Raw genomic sequence first — 21,206 nt, forward strand, 5'->3', positions numbered from 1 at the left:
AGATTAGCCACATTATCCGACTCTGGGCTTCATGAATTCCTAATGCCAACTTTCTGACCTTCCAGCTTGCAATTATTTGTCATCTGTTTGCAATACAACAGATACTTGACTATTCTCTCATTATGTGGAGACTTTCAGCCCAGTTAATGTGCTACTAATGGACCATAAGCTGGATGGACTCCAGGATTTCTGGGTTAATCACCCTATAATGCCCATTCATGTTCCCTGGGTTAGTGGCATAGATGAAGCTGTTTAATGAGCCCATGAGACAATAACTGCAGCCACCCTGGTCCTTCAGCAGTATATCTACTGCCATTTTCATCTCCTATTACAACGAAAAGATATCCATATTCTTGCCTTGGCTTTCTACTTCTCCGTTAGTCGTGGGACCATTTGTAAAACACGATCACTGTCAAATCCATACTGCTGATTAAAAAAAAAAAAAAAGAAAGAAAAAACGTATTTGGCTGAACATAGGGTTTCCATAAGACAAGCCTGATAAGACACGTTTGTTTTCAGTTTTAAAGTTCCTAAATCCTTTTGCATGATTTTAGAAGAAAAATCCTAGGTGTGTAGAAGCTCCTACACACAGCGTAGTCTTTGGACTACTACACTACATAGCCTGTAACAATACCTTGCACGACACACATTTTCTGCTGGCTGAATGAATGAACTAGAGCTATGCCACGGCCTTGCTGCTTGCTATGCAGTGGCTATGACACCTACTGGACCACACTTTGGCAGGGTTCACAGTTGGGACTTCAGGCATTCTCCCCCCGTTTCGACTGCAGGAGATCTATTTTTATTTACTTTATATACTGAGTTCCTGCCTAAAATTTAATTAAAGAAACGAATATATGGTTAAAAGCTGGAATTTAAAAAATTCACTGATGGTCTGATCGGAAATCTGCTAAAAAGGCAAATAACCTAACACAGGTGGAAATGGTATTGTCAGCAGCATCTTCCACAATTTGCATTATGTCAATGAAATAAAAATGGAAATTTGGCTGCAGATAAACAAGGAAGAGATAGTAAAGACATCTAAAAATCAAATTGATCGAGTATTATTGTAAATAATTTCAAGAATCTAATTACAGATAAAAGAGAGAAATAAAAGAAGATGAAAAGCCCTCTTATATTGCAGTACCATCTTCAAAGAATTACTACAACAAAGACTATTCGAACTACAGCCTACCTACCTATGTGAGCAAATAGGGTTTTCACTGTTAACTAGCATCTCTACAATTCTGCATTTGAAATTTAGTCTGCATGTCTGTGTAAGCTCTGAACTGTATCTTTTTTTTACCAAGGTAGAATTGCCAGAGTGGCAAGAAAAGTTCCAAAAAGTAGTCAAGAAGGAGCTAAGAATTTCCTCTCCAACAAGTATTTCTCAAAATGAAATACTAATATAGCAAGTCTCCTGAAGGACACCTATTTTGTGTTTACTGTCAACTCCAATTTTTGCTACCCTGGATTTCATTTATTTATCACACTTTCAAAGTGATTCCAATTCCATGGCTAATAGTGAATTGTACTCAACTACCTTTACTAGACAGTTTTAAAAAAGAAGTCTTCTGAAGCCATGATATAAAATGACTCTATCAGCACTACTTGAAATGCATCTACCTACCCACCTAAATTATGTCATAAAGCATTTAGATTCAAGTACTGAAACTCTAAGAGGATGGCTTGATGTTGCCTTTGTGGTGATATGCTTTTATATATGGCAACTGCATGCTTAGAGTTGATACAGCACCTCGTAAGGAAAATCCCAAAGGATCTAACATTTATAAATACCCTGACACAAAGAGCCCGTTTGAGGCTTCTGTCTAATCTAACTTAATATACAGTAGCACTACATGTCTTAAATATTAAGGAGCTGTAGGAGAAATGGAGGATTAGCTGGCTGATCAGGGTCCAGTAAACTTGGAGGCCATCTACTTTCTATGTCTCCCAGAATCACTGCTTCAGTGACTGCTCAAAAGTTGGCATTTAAACAGTAGCAGCGTCTGAGTAAGCTAACCTTAGATGTTCTCCCACGATGCTGTGTAAAAACAGAAACCTTTGCACATGGAAGCCAAAGAGATAGAAGACTCAGGGCATTTCCATGGCTCCAGTGAACTGGCCTCTCTGGACAGTACAAACTATTTATAACTTGGGCTTTTTAAGTAATTGGGAAACTGATCTATTTGCAAGAAGCCTCTTTGTGGATGATGACATTAAACTATCAGTTTGTTTCTATCTTAGAAAAAACTGCCAGGCCTCTCCATTTAGGGAGGAATGGGGTTTTCATAGGGGCCCTGGTCTAAGGATCATCTGGTTAGGTCTAATTTAGTATTAAAAGGTAGGTCTGGAGCCACTGCATTATCTCTAGCTGCAGAAGGAAGTAAAAATAGAGAAAGAGGAAGTAGTTACTGAGACACAGATGTGTTATCCTCATTTTGGTCTAAATGAAAGGTAGTGGTTGTGGTAGTATTGCCAGCAACAGCAGCAGCAGCAGCACCACCACCTCCACCACCAACAGTAACAAGGAAAATGTGGACACCATGACTGATGACACGTTCTCCTCAAGGGAACCTAGGAAGGGAAATGCAAATGGTTGAGATAGCCTAGAAACCAAGCTAGCACCACCCAAGTTCAACTGAAGCTGGTGAAGCTAGACTATACTTCTTGGGGTTTTTCCAGATATGAAATAACTTCTGAATATAGTTTAAAGAAATTCTCATTTCCAAACTTTTCTGGTGAATATATCATAACACCTAGGTAAAAAGCAAGTGAGTTATAAACTAATACAATAGTTACTGCAAATGTAGTTTCTAGGGGCTTGAAGTTATAGTTGCAGGTTGGCTAGGGGCAGACCTCAGTTTGTTTGTGTGGGTATGGATCCCCTTATTATACTTACTGTTTATCCTGGCTGGTTATTGGAGTGAACATATTTTTCTTTTAAAACTGGGAAACCATCCTGACTTTAAAGGCCAACAATCACGGCAACTTTTGCCAAAATTTCTTATAAAGTTAACTGGGTCATACGGCCTCAGTATAGCCAGTCACTGAATTCAGAGAAATCTAGCTCACTGTTGAAATACAACTTTTTAATGATCCTAAGGGTAAATACACATTTTCCAGAACCTTGGAGACAATGCCATCTTTTGTCACAAAATCAAATGAGTAATTATTCCTAAGCACATTCAACTTTGGCATTTAATGGTTATGTTATTCTAAGAAGTTGACCATTTCTGAAAGATATACAGTGGCATTTTATCACATGCACATTTAATGTATAAGAATACAACGTGAGCTTGGCAAAAAGGAGATTTTTTTAAGGAGAAATTTATAAGGAGAAAAATAACTTAAATAGTGCAGAATTCTTACTGCCTCTCCACTTAATGAGCACGTGCCCTGAGTGGTATGAGATAGGAGATGCGAATCTGATGTTCAGCCCCCAGGGGGTTTTAGTTCCTGTCCCCTTAGAGAGTAAGCACTCGCAGTGATGACTGTGACTGTATGTTTACAGTGCACAACATGGCTCCTAAGACAAAATTTTTTGCCATGCAGTTTTAGCTTTAAACATTGATTTCAGAACCTAAGCCCAGGTAGGATTCTGTGGCTGTACCACAAAGAACCTAATCCATGCACCTGTAATGACCGCGTCTCACAAAGAGACCAGAATCTCATCAAATGAGGATCCAACCCCAGTGACAGCCAGGCTTCATCACACAGGCCATCTATAGAAACCACAACAAAACCAACCTGGAATAGAATAACTCACTGGCGACTTGGAATTACAAAATGTTCTATGGCACTAACATGGACAGACAAGCATTTCCTGGCCAAAATAACCATGGTTTTTTGAAAAATTTAAAGCTTTCAGGTTTAAGTCCATTTTTCAAAATATTTTTTTCACACAGAAAAGTTTTTTTCCTGAAAGACTATCCAAGGGTTTACATGTAAATACTCTGATGAAGCCTTAGTTTCCCCCAAGGTCAAGGGGTCTCTGCTACCTTACATCATAATGCAGGTCTAACAATAAGAAATTAAGAAACAGATGATAATAACCTTTATGACCTAGCACAGTCTACAAATATCATCATACCAACTAACATTATCAATGTTACACATCAACATATTATAGGGGACACAATTTCAATCTATTATAAAAGCTAAAAACGTAAAAATAGACATATACTTTTAATGAAGTACTACTCAAGAACCTCATAAATACCACTCTTGAGGAGGATACTGACCCTTTGAAAAAGTCATGTTTGCTGAGTTTCTCTGACTGTACCAGCTGATACAGTAATTGGCCCATGTGATCCCTGGTGATCTGGCTCCTTTCCAGCGTGGACTCAACTCCCACTCTCACAAACACATGTAGTGGGCCCTGGGCATTCAGCTCCTCCACACATTGCATGGCTTCCTGTTCGAATAGCAAAGACAAACTTACCCCAGAATCTGGATAGCATTACCAGAGTGTTAAATGTAAAATCTCTTACTTATGACGAACTCAGCAGAAAGCTCTGCAAACAAGACAATTTTCACATACAATTTTTAAGACATTAATAGAGCTCAGTGAAATGCAGGCAAATATGGGTGATATTAGTCATATTTAAAAACAAAAGATCTGGGTCTTTATAAACCAAATGTGTTTAGGTTAATGATTTTATTAAAGATCAAAGGACCAGAGTCAAAAATGTATTTTGCTACACAATATTTGCCTATTTTATGATCATTTAAAAAACGGAAAATGGTACATTATGAAATGGAAAGTCAACGTCATAATTCAAAGGCCTTACTTAAAATGGCTACTGAGGTAATTCTGTTCGGGTATGTTAATATTTGCAAAATCTTCAATGAGACAGGTCTTCTTTCACAGGAAAGCTAGTTCGGTTAGCTTAAGTACTGAGAACTATGAAGTTCCTGGGGTGAGGGGCTTGTTTAGTGTTTCTCACTATGGGGTGATTTGGTTAGGTCCACTGTCTTCGGCGTGGAGGAGCTGAACCACTAGCGCTGTAGCGAGCCCGCTGTTCTTACCTGTCTCAACTTTGAGTATAAAATCCTTTGGTTTCACTTCTAAAGAGACTGGCTTTTCTGAGGGGGAAGATGCGTGTGAGAAGGCAGCCTCCCAACTGAAGGAGGAGGTAAGGCCTATGTCTGGGTTCTCATTGCTGCTTTATTGACCCTCTGCCTACTTCATTTAATACCTCCCCCACATTAACTTTTTTCCATGAAAAACTTCAAACCACAGAGAACTTAAAGAGTAGTACAATGTACACCTATATATCTTCCTTTCAATTGAGATTCATCTATTTTTAGTTTTATTCCTCTCTATATAAGAAATTTAACATTCATACAGTAATGTCAATAAAAACATTCTCTGACATATAGTACATATTCAAAATTCCACAACTGTTCCCAAGTGCCCCAATATAGCTTTTTGTTGTTCTAGGACCCAATTAAAAACCCGACATCACATGTCATGATGTCTCTTTCAACTCCTTTAATCTGTATCGGTCTTTTCCCTCTCTTTTGTCCTTTTATGACACTGGCATTTTTGAAACATTCAGGTCAGTTGTCATGTAAAACTGTTTCTTACAGATGCTTTTAACCAATAAACCTTCTGTTTCCAGCTCCAGATACATCTCATGCACATTTGTGGTCTTCTAAATAAATTACCATTCATCCTTCTAATTTCTAACTTCCAGAATGTTGCTGCTATCTATTCCCCATACTTCTTATTCTTGTGGGGTTCTGCCTCACTTTAATAGCATCATCATCATTATAATGCCTTTTCAGGAGGAAGTGGAAAGGAATTCAAGTGTTCAATCTTCAGTATTTAACCTGAAGTGATTAAATGTCTTCCAGTGGGAATTTATTCACTGAATCTACATATCATAATGCTTCTAATGTCACAGCAGTTCATAATCTTGCCTTTCTCCCTGATTTTCTCAGGGTTTGATTTTTCTCGTTTTTGGGCTCTCCAGCTGAAATCACACCTACAGTCTCTGTGGCTGCCCATCCACTGGCTCTCATATCACCTAATTTTACTTCTCTGCATTTAAACATAATCTTTTTGGTAGTTATTTATTTGTTTATTTATCACCTATCTTTAGGGCAGTTCTGCCTGTATTTCCTATTAACAGACCCATAGAAACAGAGCAGGTTGCTCACTACAGACACTAGAGTATACCCAGGCAGTAGTCCCTAAAATGTGGCCGACATGTGTTAGGTACTCAATAAAGAGGCTAAAAACACAGGCCGTGGTGTCAGACAGATGTAGGTTTCCATGCTGGCTCTGTCATTAATGTGTGAGCTTAGGAGCATAATTTTATCTCTCAGCCTTAACTTCCTAGTATAGGATTACTGTGAGGACTGAATATAAAATGTATATAAAAGCACTTGAAACACTACCAAGGATAAAGCAAGGCTCAATAAATAATAATTTGTATTACTGTTAATAATAACAGATGATGTTAGGGGAAAAAAACTCTTTCTTAGGATGGGCTCTGTAAGCCTTTAGTGTGACACACCAATACCCTAAATGTACTAAAATAAAGTATAGTTGATGCTCTAAAGCTATGAGGCTGGCTCTGAATACCAAGTCTGCCACTTATCAGTACTATAACCTAGAGCAAGTTACTTTACACCTTTGCTTCTCAGCTCCCTTATCTATAAAAATACCATAATATTAACACCAGGAAGTGTTATGAAGATTAGATAAATTAATAACATATAAAATATGTTTAATAGCACCTAGCACACAGTAAGACCTCACTATGACATTATTACCTGGTCCTTATTGCCACTATGCAGCGGAGCTGTTTTGTACATTACAAAATGAAATTCCTGGGTCATAAGTGACTGTCCCTCCCATACTGTAGGCCTGATCTAGGACTAATAATGCTTCAAAGGGTCCTCCTGTTCCACTTAAGTGTTACCCAGGCCTTTCCCTGTATCTGGAGCTCATCACAGTCATATATGTCCTTTTTCAAAGTTCCTGTTGCTACTTTGTATACCCTTCAAATTACTTCTAAAGCCATTCTCCACTGCTTTCTTTCTTATTGTCTCTGCTCTTCACCTTTCTTAGTCCTTCCTCTTTCTTGTGTCTTTCATACTCTACTTCCAAGCAAGAAAAAGCTGTGCTGCTAGTTTATAAGAATATTTCTCACTTTCTAAGACTCTAACTAACAAATCACAGTACATAAACCATATTGTTTGGCATTTTTCTGTTAATGTTCATTTATTTTTGCTGTGTTTTCAAGGGCTTCTGCAAAGTACTCCTCTCCAATTTGCTTATCATCAAACATTTTCCTACTTCTGAACTTGGACAATTTTAGAACTTGAGCTTTTTAGAAGGCTGGACTATAGCAAACCAAGATGATTTTTTACATGGAAAGCAGATAATAACTAGGTTGTCAAGAGAGCAAGAAAGCCTGAAAGAATTAACTATATATATCAAAGCAAAAGTACTTCATATATCTGACAAATATTTTAAACAAGCCTTTGCTTAACTCCAGATCCCTAAATTAGGTCCTATTTGGTCTCCTAAGATCCTAAATATTACTACAATTTAAATATGTATTTGTGGAGTTAACTATTTATAGTCAGTCTCTGCCCCTAGCCTACATGAAGTCAGGTAAAATCCCTCTCATTTTCACTGCCATCTTAAAATGAAGATCAAAGAGGCGGTCAGGGTTAAAGAAGGGCAAATGCAAAGCAATGACTTGAAATGAGTCACTCAGGCTGTCTGACCCGGGCATACTGCTTACTCCTCTGTGCCTTAGTTTTCTACATAAGAAATAAAGAAAAGGTAATGTCAGACACACTGTAAAGTTATATAAGAATGGTGACAAACTGACTGTGAAAATCATGAGGTATGTTGTTTTTGTTCATTAATAAATACCAAAGTCAATATGGTTACCTTATAGTGGGGATGGATAGGTACCCATTCCTGCTTCTTGCCACTTGATCTTGGATCTATAGTGTCAATTTAAAAGAGAGTACCTGGCAGAAATGTATCAGGGTTGTGCAAACTGAACTGTGTTGGACTTGGATCACGTACTCTAAGTCAATCAGTTCACGATGACAACTGATTTAGACCAGAATCAAGTTACTATGTCTGTCACAGGGCTTACTCTGTTGTTGTTGTTGTTTTTTAATTGATTTACCTTAAAATCATTAATGTGTAGAAATTCATCAATGATAGATCTGGACTTCCTCTCCATTTCCTCTTCTGACAATGAAGGCTTGTCAGAGGCTGACGTCGTTGGAATTTCTGATTTTACTACTAGTGAGGTTTAAAAAAGAGTGAGAAAGTAAAAATGACAAAAATTATCATTAAAATGGTGGGATCATGGTTGATAATGTTCACGTTGTTATGTCACTTTTTTTTCTGGTAAAAGCATTAAAAATAGACAAATCTGACAAAGCAAGACAACTAAAAGCAGAATACAGTAATGTTCATTTTAAAATAGATAAATGCAAAGTAACTTCATGATCCACAACAATTAAGAGGGTATAGGAATATAATAAACTTTTGTAATTAAAGCTTTTTGTCCATTTCTGTACTCTGACTCCTCCCCACTGCTTCAATGATGAAAAAAACCATGAGGCCTGCACAGCTGTGTACAGAGCTCTAGCTGCACCGGCCCTTGGCAATTGCTCAAACATGGCACGGTTCCGCTTATTATGACCGTGCTCATGGTACTCCTCATGTGGAATGTTCTTTCTCTGTTCCATACTGTCCCTCTTTACAAACCTCTTTTAACTCCTATTGGTCCTTCAGAACTTAGGGAAGCCTTCCCTGATATCTTTCTGTGTCAATTCTAGGTAGTTCCCGTGTTAAGTACTCCCTTAGAACTATGTTCCTTTCCCTCAGAGCATTTTCCTCAGTTTGTACTTATATATAGTATTTTGTGGAATTATTTGATAAAGTTCTTCCTGATCCAGCAGACTGAAGGCTGAGTGCAGGGAACGAGTGCCCAAAAGTCACTAGCTGCTCAGTGTGCAAGTGGTGAATGGATAAATGACTGAGACAATAAACAGGCACAGGGCAGCTGTGCTACATTATTCACTACTCAGGTTATTTTCATGCCCTATTTTATTATGTTCCCCAAATATCTAACACAGATAAGAAAGCTACATATTCGTAAAGCTGAAGGATCTCAAGTCTGTGTATCAGTTGGGAAAAGACACTTCAACTTGCTTCTGAAATCCATTTAGAGACGCCAGTTAGAAGACACAAATTTAAATAGTAAAACAAATTGAAAGTTATAAAGATGTTATAAACAACCACTATTACCTCAGGACTAAGAGTTACAAGATGGTAAAAATTATCTTTAAACTATTTTCATCACCTTCATTAACATGACTTCTAGTACCTTTGAAAACTTTGTATATATCAGGGTAACATTCTAAGTAGTTACATATGTTGACTTCTCATTTAATATTCATAATAACCCCACACTTGTTATCCCCACATATACATGCTAAACATGTACAAAAGCCACAGAGGTTACCAAAGAAGATGAAGGTAACAAGAGACAGTCTGGTACTCTCTTTGGTTTGCCTCACAATGGTTCAGTGTCAGAATTTCCATACATTTGAGGGGCTCTACAAAAGCATACATTCACACTCTAATGAACACTGAGGTGTTATTTAGGAAACGTATAAGAAATTCAGATTACTTAACATACAGCAAGAGGACCCCACCATCATCACATTAATAGAGAAAGAAAAAAATTTACAAATTGCTGCACAAAGGGATACCTGGGGAGTGAGAACTGTGTCACAAAACTATGAGGATGCCCTTTAACTTTTTTTTTAAAATCCTCACCTGAGGATATGTTCATTGATTTTTAGAGAGAGAGGAAGGGAGGGGAGGGAGGGTGGGCAAGAGAGAGAGAGAGGAACATTGATAGGTTGTCTCTTGCACGTACCCCGACAGGGGATCAAACCCATAACCTCGGTATATGTTTTGACTGGGGAATGAAGCCACAACCTTTTGGCGCATGGGACCATGCTCAATTCACTGATCCATCCTGCCAGGGGCTTTTTAACTTTTAAGGTGTTGCTAAGTGTGCTAGTATCATGAAATCAACTCAAGGACAAAAATCTTCTTTATAGTTTTCCTTCCAAATTGAAGGCCCAAATCTTCATCTGTATTTGTTCATATAAAGTGTCTCACCTGACTCCCTGGTTTTGTTTCGGTCAGCCTCAGCAGTGTTCCTTTCCACATCCATGCCTCCTGTAAGCTGTTTCACAGTCTCCAGCATCTCTCTCCGCTGCTCCTCCTGAGACTGATTGTCTAACAGGTCTTTACTGCTGCTGCCCCTCATGAAAGTGTTTGGACGAGCTGTTCCAGATGGAAGGGGCTTGTCATTCTTCTCCCTGCCCATGCTTCCACGACTAAAAGACAAAACCACACATTTCAAAAGAAAGACCCCTATCTCCTATGTATTTAAACTATAAAGTAATACTAAGATATTCTCAAGTATGCAGAATAATTTTTGAGAAAACTTTAGATTATGAGGCATAAATTATATTCAAAGTGTAATTATTTATAAAAACAAGTAAAATCAGCGCTTTAAGGAGAATAGTAAGATAGCTTTAACTTTTCTCTTAAATGTTAAAGGGATACCACCTAAAAATTTATGACAATGACAATTCCTTGATTTAGTTTTTAAAAATCTTTTAAGACAGTGATGGATATATGAACTAAGTGAATAAAAGGGAAACAGAATACCAAAAGAACATATTACTATCTTAGAAAATACATACTGTATTTACTCAGAAACTTCAAGTACATGGAAAACATATTTTTAAAAGATTTTATTTATTTATTTTTAGAGAGAGGGGAGGGGAGAGAGAAAAAGAGGGAGAGAAACATCAATGTGTGCGTTGCCTCTCGCATGCTCCCAACTGGAGACCTGGCCTGCAACCCAGGCTTGTGCCATGACTGGGAATTGAACCAGCGACCCTTTGGTTTGCAGGCTCACAATCAAGCCACTAAGCCACACCAGACAGAGCTAAATACATGGAAAATATTTGAGAACCAGGTAGAAGTAATTTTTGAATAGCCAACGTCACACACTTTATTCATTTTAAGAAAGAATCTTCTTATTTCCCTATTTAGTCTTCTTTTAGACAATTCGAACCAGTTGGACAAACAGTTCCTTACCCATGGCAGATCAGAAGCAGCAACTTAGTTAAAGGGGAGAGAAGAGGGAAGAGGTAGAGGCGTAACAACAGTCTAACCACCGTGAAAAAACATACTCTCAAAAAGCAGAGCCATCGGGGAAACTGATGGCAGAGCACAGAGCCATGAAGACCTCAGTAGCACCTCTGGTACTCAAAGACAACCCAGGTCATCATTAAAAAGTTGAGTTGTGCTACGCATATATTGTTTCAGATGCTGAGGGAATAATTAACAGAGTTTAGAAAGTCTACCTCACCAAACATTACAACAGTAAAAGACAAAAGTTTGAAAGCAAAAGAAACTTCAGCTCCAAAGGTGCTTATATTAAAAATTTTGTTCTCTGTCACTATACTACAAGTCCTCCTCATCCATTCTCCGGAGACTAACCAACAGAACACTTGACTGTACGGATCCTACAAAAACAAAAGTAGGAAGACAGTAGGATACGCAGTAGTAGAAAATAAAAGACAATCTCAAATATAACAAGAGCGTAATAGAGAGGTGTGTGGGGAGGCAGTCACACCCTTTAATCCCCACGCTTGAGACTGCTCAACTAATCTAGAGCATCCTGAGGCGTTAGTGTGGAGAGTCCTACACAGACTCCCGGACTTCTTGAATCAGCCTGGCTCTCTAAGGAGCAAACCGTCAGATATTTGCCAGATTGACTTATGTAGCCTTTCCACCCCAACCCAAATCTACCACTCAATTTTGTTCTTACCATGCAAATTACAGAATGTGAAGATTAAAGGGAAAAAAAGAAATGAAGTCAACCTTAGAGATGATAGGAATCCATCCATGGGGATTATGATCCTAATTTGGATGGATGCGGGGGTGGGGGGGTGTATGTATGACAGAGAGACAAAAAGAGAGAGACAGACAGACAGACAGACATAGCGACAAGCAGGTGAGTCTTGTGTTAACACGGACAGCAGACTTCTTACCTGGTTAGAGGCCGCCGGGAATCAAACTCTAAAGGTGTGGATGATGTAGACCCTGAGGGTGCTGGAGGTTGCAAAGCAGAGAATCTGTTTAAACTGGAAGCACTTGACCGTAAGGCATCTATATGTGTTGAGGATTGAAAAAAATACAAATCATGTGACTAAAATGCAACTTTGAGTTCATCTGTCTCCCTAGGGTGGGGCCTGAGATTAGGCATTTGTATCAAGTCTAACAAAGTGATGCCAATCTCCTAGTCCACAGGTCATATTCTGAGAAGCAGAGAATTAGAAAGAATTTGTATGGGAAAATGCAATTAGAAATCTTCACTCATTACGATTTTCCTTGCTCCTTTAAAAATGTAATTAAATTATTCTAAGTATGGCACGGGGGTAAGAGTAATTCATAGGAGAAGGATGGAGGCAAGGAAAAACAAGTAAAGAGTTGACCCTTGAACAACAAGATTTGATGAACTGTGTGGGCCATTCATACGCAGATTTTTAAAAAAATACCTGTACCGCTTTTGATCCACGGCTGGGGGACTGCGGATGTGGAGGAATGGCTATGTGCATTGACCGTTTCATACAGGGAACTTGAGCATCCAGGACTTTGGGGTCTGCAGGGGGGCCTGGAATCAACCCTCTGTGGTTACCAAGGTACAACTTATGCTTTGGGGAATCAAAAGTTAAACATGGATTTTCAATTGCATGGGGTGGAGGTGGGACACCCCTAGGCCCCAAGTTGTTTAAGGGTCAACTGTATTTCACCTAAAAAAGGTATATATGTCAGGATCTCATCTATGTAAAGTTATGCTTGTGGGTTTAAATAATAAGTTTTTTTTATTTAAAGAAAAAAAGGTCAAAAGTATGTAGTAGAAGGGAAATATGGAAAGAAGGTTAACAATGAAGGTTTTATTCTTTCCATAGGGCTTCTTCAGCTTTTAAGATGTGATGGTCCAAACATTGCAGTCTTAAAGTCACATTTTTCAAAATATGATTTTTGGCAAAATATTTGAAAAACTATTTTAATCTAATTCTTTTTACAACACCCTGAAATTAAATGCTCTGGGTATTAACATTCTTTTCCTCAGTAAAATGAGTTTGCCTTTTAATTTGGGGTCCCAGTAATTTCTGTAATTATACTGAATTTGTGAGCAACAACAAGATATCCTAAGAGAGTAAAGTCTTAAAAAAGCCTAAACTACTAAAATTAAAAAAAAAAAAAAATTTTTTTTAAATACCTAAGAATCATTTTTGGGGAGGAAATAACAATGCCAGAAAGGGCCACCAGTGAGTTTGGGCACAATCACGCCACAGGTCCTTGCCTAAAATCATTAAATGATTGTGGGAACGCACTGTAAGGTGAATGCTGAAGGACCACAACCAGCACCTCCCTGCTTACCAGTCTCGCTCGCCTTTGCTCCACCACTGCTGCCTTTCCCCCAACTGCCCAGCTGTGCTTTAGGTACCAGCTGAATTTTCTCATCGATTGTGGGCTGTAACGTAAGTGACAAGAGTAAATTCTAGGAAATATTCTAGAAGAATAGTTTTTCTTTTTCAGCGCAGTAAAACCAATTTTAGCAACAAAATTTTGCTAGGAATGGCAATTTAAGGAGCATAAATTGGAGCTGTTCATGTGAAAGTGGGATTCCTGTGGCCCATGAAGCACTTCCTTGGATTCCAGTTTCCACAAAACGCAATTTGAAACCAGTAGTCAGTCGGTCTGGAGAAAGCATTCAGGGCCTATAAGATGGTGTGCAAGTTTGATAACTATAAGCAATTTCTAATGGTTCCTCTTATATTATAATGCCCAGCGATTTAAAAAAGAAAAAAGGAATACAAAAATACTTCAAAATTAACTCATTAATCTCTTCATATGATTGTGAGAAAACATGTCAAAGGACAGAGATATCGCATTTTAGGGACACCTAATAGAGTTGGGGCTACGGATGGAGAGGTGGGAATGGGAATTTTCAATCAAGGGGAATAAGAAAAATGAGAATAGAATGTTAGGGAATTGAGATCTCTGTTATCTTTCAGGTTTAGCCCTGCATGTACATTTTTAGTGCAAGTGAATAAAGTGATAATTTAACACAAATTAAAACACATACAACACAAAAAGCTGTAATGTAGCTCTTTGTAACAAAGATATTACTGTATTCTGAAAGTACTTGCTACATGACATGCTTTCACACAAATCTCTCCCAGTTAACAATGAATTTAATGGTTCTGAACTTTTTCTAGGATACTTATGTAAAGTATAGTATCCTATTTGAATATACACAAATTAATTAAAAACAATTTACATACTTTTCAAAATATTAAGGAAATAATGTTTTAGGTTTAATGCCAGCACTATTCTTTTTTATTCTGTCCATTCACAGAAATAGTATTTAAAAACACAGACAAACATTATTATTAAGTACTGATAAAACTTTCAAAGATACAGGGGCTGATGTTGGGGGAATTCTTTAAACACAAGATCTTGGTTAAAACCCTCTCTTGTTGGAAAAGAAAGTGGATGGGGGGTTTCTGGTCAAGATGGTGACCCAGGCAGACATGGCTCGCCTCTTCACACAACCACATCAAAATTACAACTACATTATAGAACAACCATCACTCAGAACCATCAGAAATTGAGTTGAATGGAAATCTGACAACTGTGGAATTAAAGAAACTGCATCCATCCATACTGGTAAGAGGGGCAGAGATGTTCCACATCCATGCATGGTAGATAAAAATTCAGGAGGGATATCTCAGGAGTGAGGAGTCCCAGCCCCACACCAGGCCCCCTAGCCCAGGGCTCCAGCGCTGGGAAGATAAATTACCACAATATTTTTGCTACAAAAACCAGCAGGGATTGAGCAGTTGAAAGAAACTTCTGGAGTGCCAAACAGTTCCTCTTGAAGAAGCCACACATGAATTTACTCACACTCACTCCCTCTGAGCTCTAGCACTGGGATAGCAGCATGAAAGGCACCAGAGGCTTACAGGGAGGAACTGAAGTGTCTGGCATCAAGGCGAGAGCTGGGAGACAGCTTTCTCCCAGACAGAAAGGTGGGCAGAGGCCACTGTCCCTTTTCTGAACCCTCCCCCTACAGAGCCACACGGCCAGCAGGAGAGTGCCAGATCAGAGACTCCCTCAACCCAAGACTCCCTCAACCTGGCTAACACTGTTTGCCCTGCCCTGGTAATCTCCCAGTTGGTCCCGTCCAAGCTGTTAATACTGTGTTTTCCAAATGAATGGCAGTCTTGGCTTATGCTTTACAACTTCCTAACTTCTCTCAAACAAGCCACAGGTGGTCTCAGGGAGCCCCGGCCCCAGTACCTCTTGCTAAGTGGCCCCAGGCCAAACACTAGTAGCAGCCAGCCTAGGTTCACAGCTTGACTTTGACTGGGAACCTCCAAGCCCAGGACAAGTAGCAGCCAACTGCAGATTGCTCTGTAGCTCATGCAGGATTTGGTGGTCAGTGATCACAGCTAGCCCTTACAGCTGCCTGGCCTAGGTAAATCCCTCCCATTGATGTGCCAACAGCAATCAAGACTCAACTACTAGAGGGTGTACTCAGCCCACACAGAGGGCATACCTTAAGTACCCAGCTTAGGTGATATGGAAGGCTGTGCCATTGGACCCTATAGGACCCTATAGGACACCTACTACAATAGGCCCTGCTACCAAGACAGGGAATCATAGCATCTCAACCTAATACGTAGAAACAAACACAGGGTGGCTGCCAAAATGAGCAAAGAAACATTTCCCAAATGAAAGAACAGATCAAAACTCCAGAAAAAGAACTAAACAAAATGGAGATAAATAATCTATCAGACGCACAGTTCAAAATACTGATTATAAGGATGCTTAAGGAACTTAGTGAGGATCTCAGCAGCATAAAAAAGATCCAGTCAGAAATGAAGGATACAATAATTGAACTAAAGAGCAATGTACAGGGAAACAACAGTAGAGTATATGAAGCTTGGAACATAAAGAAGCAAAAAACAACCAATCAGAACAAGAAGAAGAAAAAAGAATCCAAAAAAATGAGGATAGTATAAGCAGTCTCTGGAACAACTTCAAGAGGTCCAACATTCACATCATAGGAGTGCCAGAGGAAAAGAGAAAGAGCAAGAAATTGGAAGTCTATTTGAAAAAAATAATAGAAGAAAACTTCCCTAATTTAGTGAAGGAAATAGACATGGAAGTCTAGGAAGCACAGAGTCCCAAACAAGATGGATGCAAAGAGGTCCCTTCTAAGACACATCATAGTTAAAATGTCAAAGGTTAAAGAGAGAATCTTAAAAGTAGCAAGAGAAAAGAAGTTAGTTACCTACAGGGGAGTTCCCACAAGACTGTCAGCTGGTTTCTCAAAAGAGATTTGGTAAGCTAGAAGGGATTGGCAAGAAATACTCAAAGTGATGAAAAGCAGGGACCTACAGCCAAGATTGCTCTACCCAGCAAAGCTATCATTTAGAATAGAAGGGCAGATAAGGAGCTTCCCAGACAAGAAAAAAATAAAAGAGTTCATCATCACCAAGCCATTATTACATGAAATGTTAAAGGGACTTATTTAAGAAAAAGAAGATCAAAACTATGAATAATAGAATGGCGATAAATACCTTATCTATCAACAATTGAATCTAAAAAACAAACGAAGCAAACAAGAAGAACAGAGAGAATCATGGATGTGGACCGCATTTTGATGGAAATGGAGAGGGGGGTATGGGCGCATGGGTGAGGAGGTGAGGGGATTAACAAGTACAAATAAGTAGTTATAGAATAGCCATGGGAATGTAAAGTACAGTATAGGAAATGGAGTAGCCAAAGAACTTACACATGTGACCCGTGGACATGAACAATGGTGTGCAGCTTGCCTGAGGGAGTGGGAGGTGCTGAGTGGGAGAGGAGGCGGGGTGGGGGGGGTAAAGGGGGAAAAATTGGGACACCTAGAATAATCAATAAAATATAGTAAAAAAATTAAAAAGGAAGAAAAAAGACAGTGGGTGGAGCAATCAAATTGTATTTAGCTATGGATTTCCTGCTCTGAGACATATAGAAGAAGGTACCAGAATCTTTGAGAATACGATCTTAGCGAAATGACGTCAAGAGAGATCCAGAGAGGTAATGTTCTAAAGCAATGCTTTGACAGAACCTAAAGATGCAAAGACATGTCCTATCTTCTTTCAATTTTATCAGTCTTCTTCTTTTTGTCAGTTATCTTCTTTCATTTGGTATTCTCATATTAGCTTTTGATTGTTTGTAGTATCCTACTGGCAAGTTGCCAATTTTCAGAACTGTAGAAAATGTATTACAACCAAGGGTCAAGCTAGACATGCAAATAATTTGTCAAATCCACTGGGATATAGAAGTTTCCACTTTTACAAAATGTAATTCTATTCTCTCTTTGTTTTTCACCCTCCTTATCGTGATCAACTTCTGTTGAAAATATCTACCAGGAGAAAATTCTTTCGTCTTACTGTACAGATTCTCAAGAGAGAAGAAATTAAGTGGAATATATTAATCTCTAGTAGGCCTTGAGCATAGCAAACCTAAATTTCTTCAAAAAAATTTTTTTAGACTTTATTTCTTTTATGTTTAGAGAAGGGAAGGGAGGAAGAAAGAGAGGGAAAGAAACATCAATGTGTGGTTGCATCTTGCGTGCCCCCTACTAGGGACATGGCCTGCGACCCAGGCATGTGCCCAACACTGGCAATCGAACCAGCGACCCTTTGGCTGGCAGGCCGGCATCCAATGGACTAAACCACACCAGCTAGGGCACAAACTTTAATTTCTTTCATGGTTAGACTTAAACAGGTAGCTGCTTCTTTCCCAATGCTAAGGATACACCATATAAAAGCTTGCAATTGACTGGCTTCTGAAATATCTTTGTTATCATCTCTCTTACATTAAGCATTTCACAACTTTAAAAATTAACCTAGTCACTTCCTCCTCAGTAAACCATCATAGAAATAAAAAGGACTAATGATAGGATAAGTATGTAAGAATACAGTGATCAATATTGACTTATAGATAAAAACTACCCCATATAATCTGCATTATAGCTATTTTATATGAGCAAGAAGTAATTTGGAGAGTCAAGTTTTATGGCTGTTGTTTTGTATGCGTTTTTATCCTCACTTGAGACATTTTTTCATTGCTTTTACAGGGAGAGAAAGGGGGAGAGGGAGGGAAAGAGAAAAACATAAATGCGAGAGAGAAGCATGGAACGATTGCCGCCTGTACATGCCCAGATTGGGGACTGAACCTGCAACCTAGGCATGTGCCCTGGTAAGAAACTGAACCCCCAACCTTTTGGTTAAGGGACAATGCTCTAACCGACTGAGCCACACTGGCCAGGACCTGTAGGATTTAAGTGTAACACTCACCTTAGTGATTTTCAGGAATTTTGAGGGGTCCAGTACCCGACTATTCTTGGCCCCTTGTACAGTATTCCACCCACCTTCATCCATTCTCTGGACTCCTGCCGGGAGAAAAGAGTGAGCCAGTCTCTCATCTGTCCTAAGTCAGTCTGACAGTGAAAGAGGGAGCAATAGCATCAGCTCATCGGCTCCAATCAAAACCAAGGAAATAAAGACAAAAATTGTTAAAGCATTGCTCACAATCTCTTTAACAGCCACAACATGAAAATATCAAACAAACGTACTTTCCTTATATTGGATCTTCCATGAAACATTAATGACCTCAAGAAATCAACTGATACAAATGAATAGAGACTGAGTGCTAGAGAGGGACAAAACTAGTTTTAACAGAGTTAACAGAGTTAATGATTGTGTTCATAGAGTTAATAATTAGATCACTTTGGGAGAAATCAGATGGAAATTATTTATTCCAACATTTATTTCACTTAATAGTGTCAAAAGACAGTCTGCTTCAATCATTGCCCAAAATCTGCTTCCCCAACCTTTCAGCTTCTCAGGCAAAAAACCTTGACTTCTCTTTCCTCATACTTTGCATCCATTTGTCAGGAAATCTTGTCAGTTCAACCTTTACAATATATTCGGCATCTAGCCCCTTCTAACCACTAGCTACACTACCAATTCTGTTTAAGCCAGAAACATTTCCTCAATTAGTACACAAATTTCTTCAATTCCTTCCCTGTGTCCTTATCTGTTTTCACCATGGCAGCCAGTGTGACCCTTGTGAAGTACAACTCGGGTCCTGCGGCACTTCTCTACTTAAAACACTGTTATCTCTCCATTTCACTCAGAGAAAAAGATTCCTTATAAATGGCCTACAAGGGCTAAATAATCTGGCTCTCTGCCTCTCAGACCCCACATTCTCCCACTCTATTCCCTATGCCATTGATCCAGCCACACTGGTCACCCTGAGCTTCATTAAAAATACTATATTCCCCTTTGCCATAAAAGCTCTTTCCATGTACTTATATACACACATACATGACTTGACTTCTTCACTTGTTTCAAGTCTTTGCTCAAACAATACTAACTTCAACAGTCTCAACTTCCCTATTTAAAACTGCAATCTCTGCCTACCAAGCCTTGCCCTCCCCACTCCTTCCCTCTCTGCTTAATTGTTTTCTATAGAACAAATTTATCTGACAAATATTTATGCTTAAGTATTTGTTTATTGTCTTTTCGCCTTAGTACGATAAAAGCTGCATAAGGGAAGTGACTTTCTCCTGTTAAGCAAAAGGTACTCAAATATTTGTTAAATCAATGAGGAAAGGCCATCAAACTATCTATTCAAAAACATTTCTGATTGTCACATACTTCTTTTCTCTGTGCAACCTGATATTACTGATCATGAGCAGACTTGTTTCTCCCTTGTTTCTATGACACTTATATCCTAGTGCTCCTTCCTCTGCACTTCTTCATCTGTCACGTTTCCAAGAGCTCTTTCCTTCCTTTAGTCAACTGTGGGCGTCCTCCATGAATTAGGCTTTGATCTTGTCTATCTCAATCTAGTTTGATAATAAATAAAAGTCATTACTTGAAAGGCACTGTGTTAGGTACCAGGGTGAGAAAGGTAAGTGAGCTGTCCCATGAAACTTAAAAGTACACTTTCTTCCTGGGAGGGTTCATCTCTCATAACTTCACTATGAGATTTACTGTGTCTGTGATAAATAACAGCTAATGGTTATTGAGTATTTACTATTTGGCTGGTTGTTAAACTGAACTTGTTATATATACTACCTCATTTCATCCTCATACAAATCCTCAGTACTAATATTAGATCCATTTTACAGATTAAGTGTTTCGGGCAAGATCATAGAGCTAGGATGTCAGAGACGAAATTCAAACTTAGACAGTTCGGCTCCAGAGCCTATGCTTTCCACCTCTGTATTCATGACCCAGTCACTGGCCGGCTGACTTACTGCACAGTGGACAAATCAACATTCCCATTTGGATGCCCTATTGTCATCTCAAATAAGCAGGCTTAAAAGAAATATGATCATTTCCCTCTGAAAAAGGTTTCTTCCTCCAATATTCCTAAACTTAGTCCAGGGATTTTCCCAGATGTAAAATGCCTTTTATTCATCTTTCATTTATTTTCCTGTTTCTTCCTTTTTATTCATTCCTAGTGCTACTGAGTCTCAACTTCTTCCACATGGGATTTCAGCAACAGCAAGATTTCTGAGTTTGGTGTACTCCCTGATTCATCAAGTGAAGAGCAATAGATTTATTTTATTTACATATCTTCAGCATGACATTACTCCTGTGCTCAAAAACTTACAATATCTACCAAATCAAATCAGAATTTCTTAATCAGGCTTTATACTTACTTTCTGACATTTTCCCATTCATTCTGAACATATAAAGTTTTTTCACAATCAGGTTTGTTTATTCCTCTTTATAATATGTTTAGTTTCATAACTAAAATTCTTTCTTCCCTTCCAAATGTCTACCATCCATCAAGACCCAGTTCAAGTGCCCCTTCCTCAAATAAAAATTTCTTTCAGTTATCTATGGCCCCTCTTCTCTGAATTTTAACGATCTTAATGGAGAATACATCTCAGGCTTGATAATATCTTCCATTTGCTTGACAAATGTTCCTTTTATTAGTTTTGCCTTCCCATATAAATTGAAAGCTTTAAAGGGAA

General features: G+C 38.6%; 1 protein-coding gene across 15 annotated transcripts in view; it reads right to left on the minus strand.

The window, feature by feature from the left end:
* EIF4G3 (eukaryotic translation initiation factor 4 gamma 3) overlaps positions 1 to 21,206 on the minus strand; it is a 308,928-nt gene that overhangs the window by 22,773 nt on the left and 264,949 nt on the right. For 14 of the 15 annotated variants that reach the window (XM_054571680.1, XM_054571681.1, XM_054571675.1 and 11 more), the window contains 6 exons: positions 18,511 to 18,605; positions 13,532 to 13,625; positions 12,136 to 12,253; positions 10,184 to 10,404; positions 8,166 to 8,284; positions 4,245 to 4,417 (listed from right to left, as the gene is read on the minus strand). In XM_054571680.1, coding sequence (XP_054427655.1) covers positions 4,245 to 4,417; positions 8,166 to 8,284; positions 10,184 to 10,404; positions 12,136 to 12,253; positions 13,532 to 13,625; positions 18,511 to 18,605 — 820 coding nt within the window. The remainder of the gene's footprint in view (positions 1 to 4,244; positions 4,418 to 8,165; positions 8,285 to 10,183; positions 10,405 to 12,135; positions 12,254 to 13,531; positions 13,626 to 18,510; positions 18,606 to 21,206) is intronic. The other variant, XM_054571672.1, reaches the window with a different exon arrangement.

The sequence above is a fragment of the Pteronotus mesoamericanus genome, unplaced genomic scaffold, assembly GCF_021234165.1.
Source record: "Pteronotus mesoamericanus isolate MK-2021 breed Mesoamerican mustached bat unplaced genomic scaffold, CSHL_Meso_final contig_221, whole genome shotgun sequence".
NCBI lineage: Eukaryota > Metazoa > Chordata > Mammalia > Chiroptera > Mormoopidae > Pteronotus > Pteronotus mesoamericanus.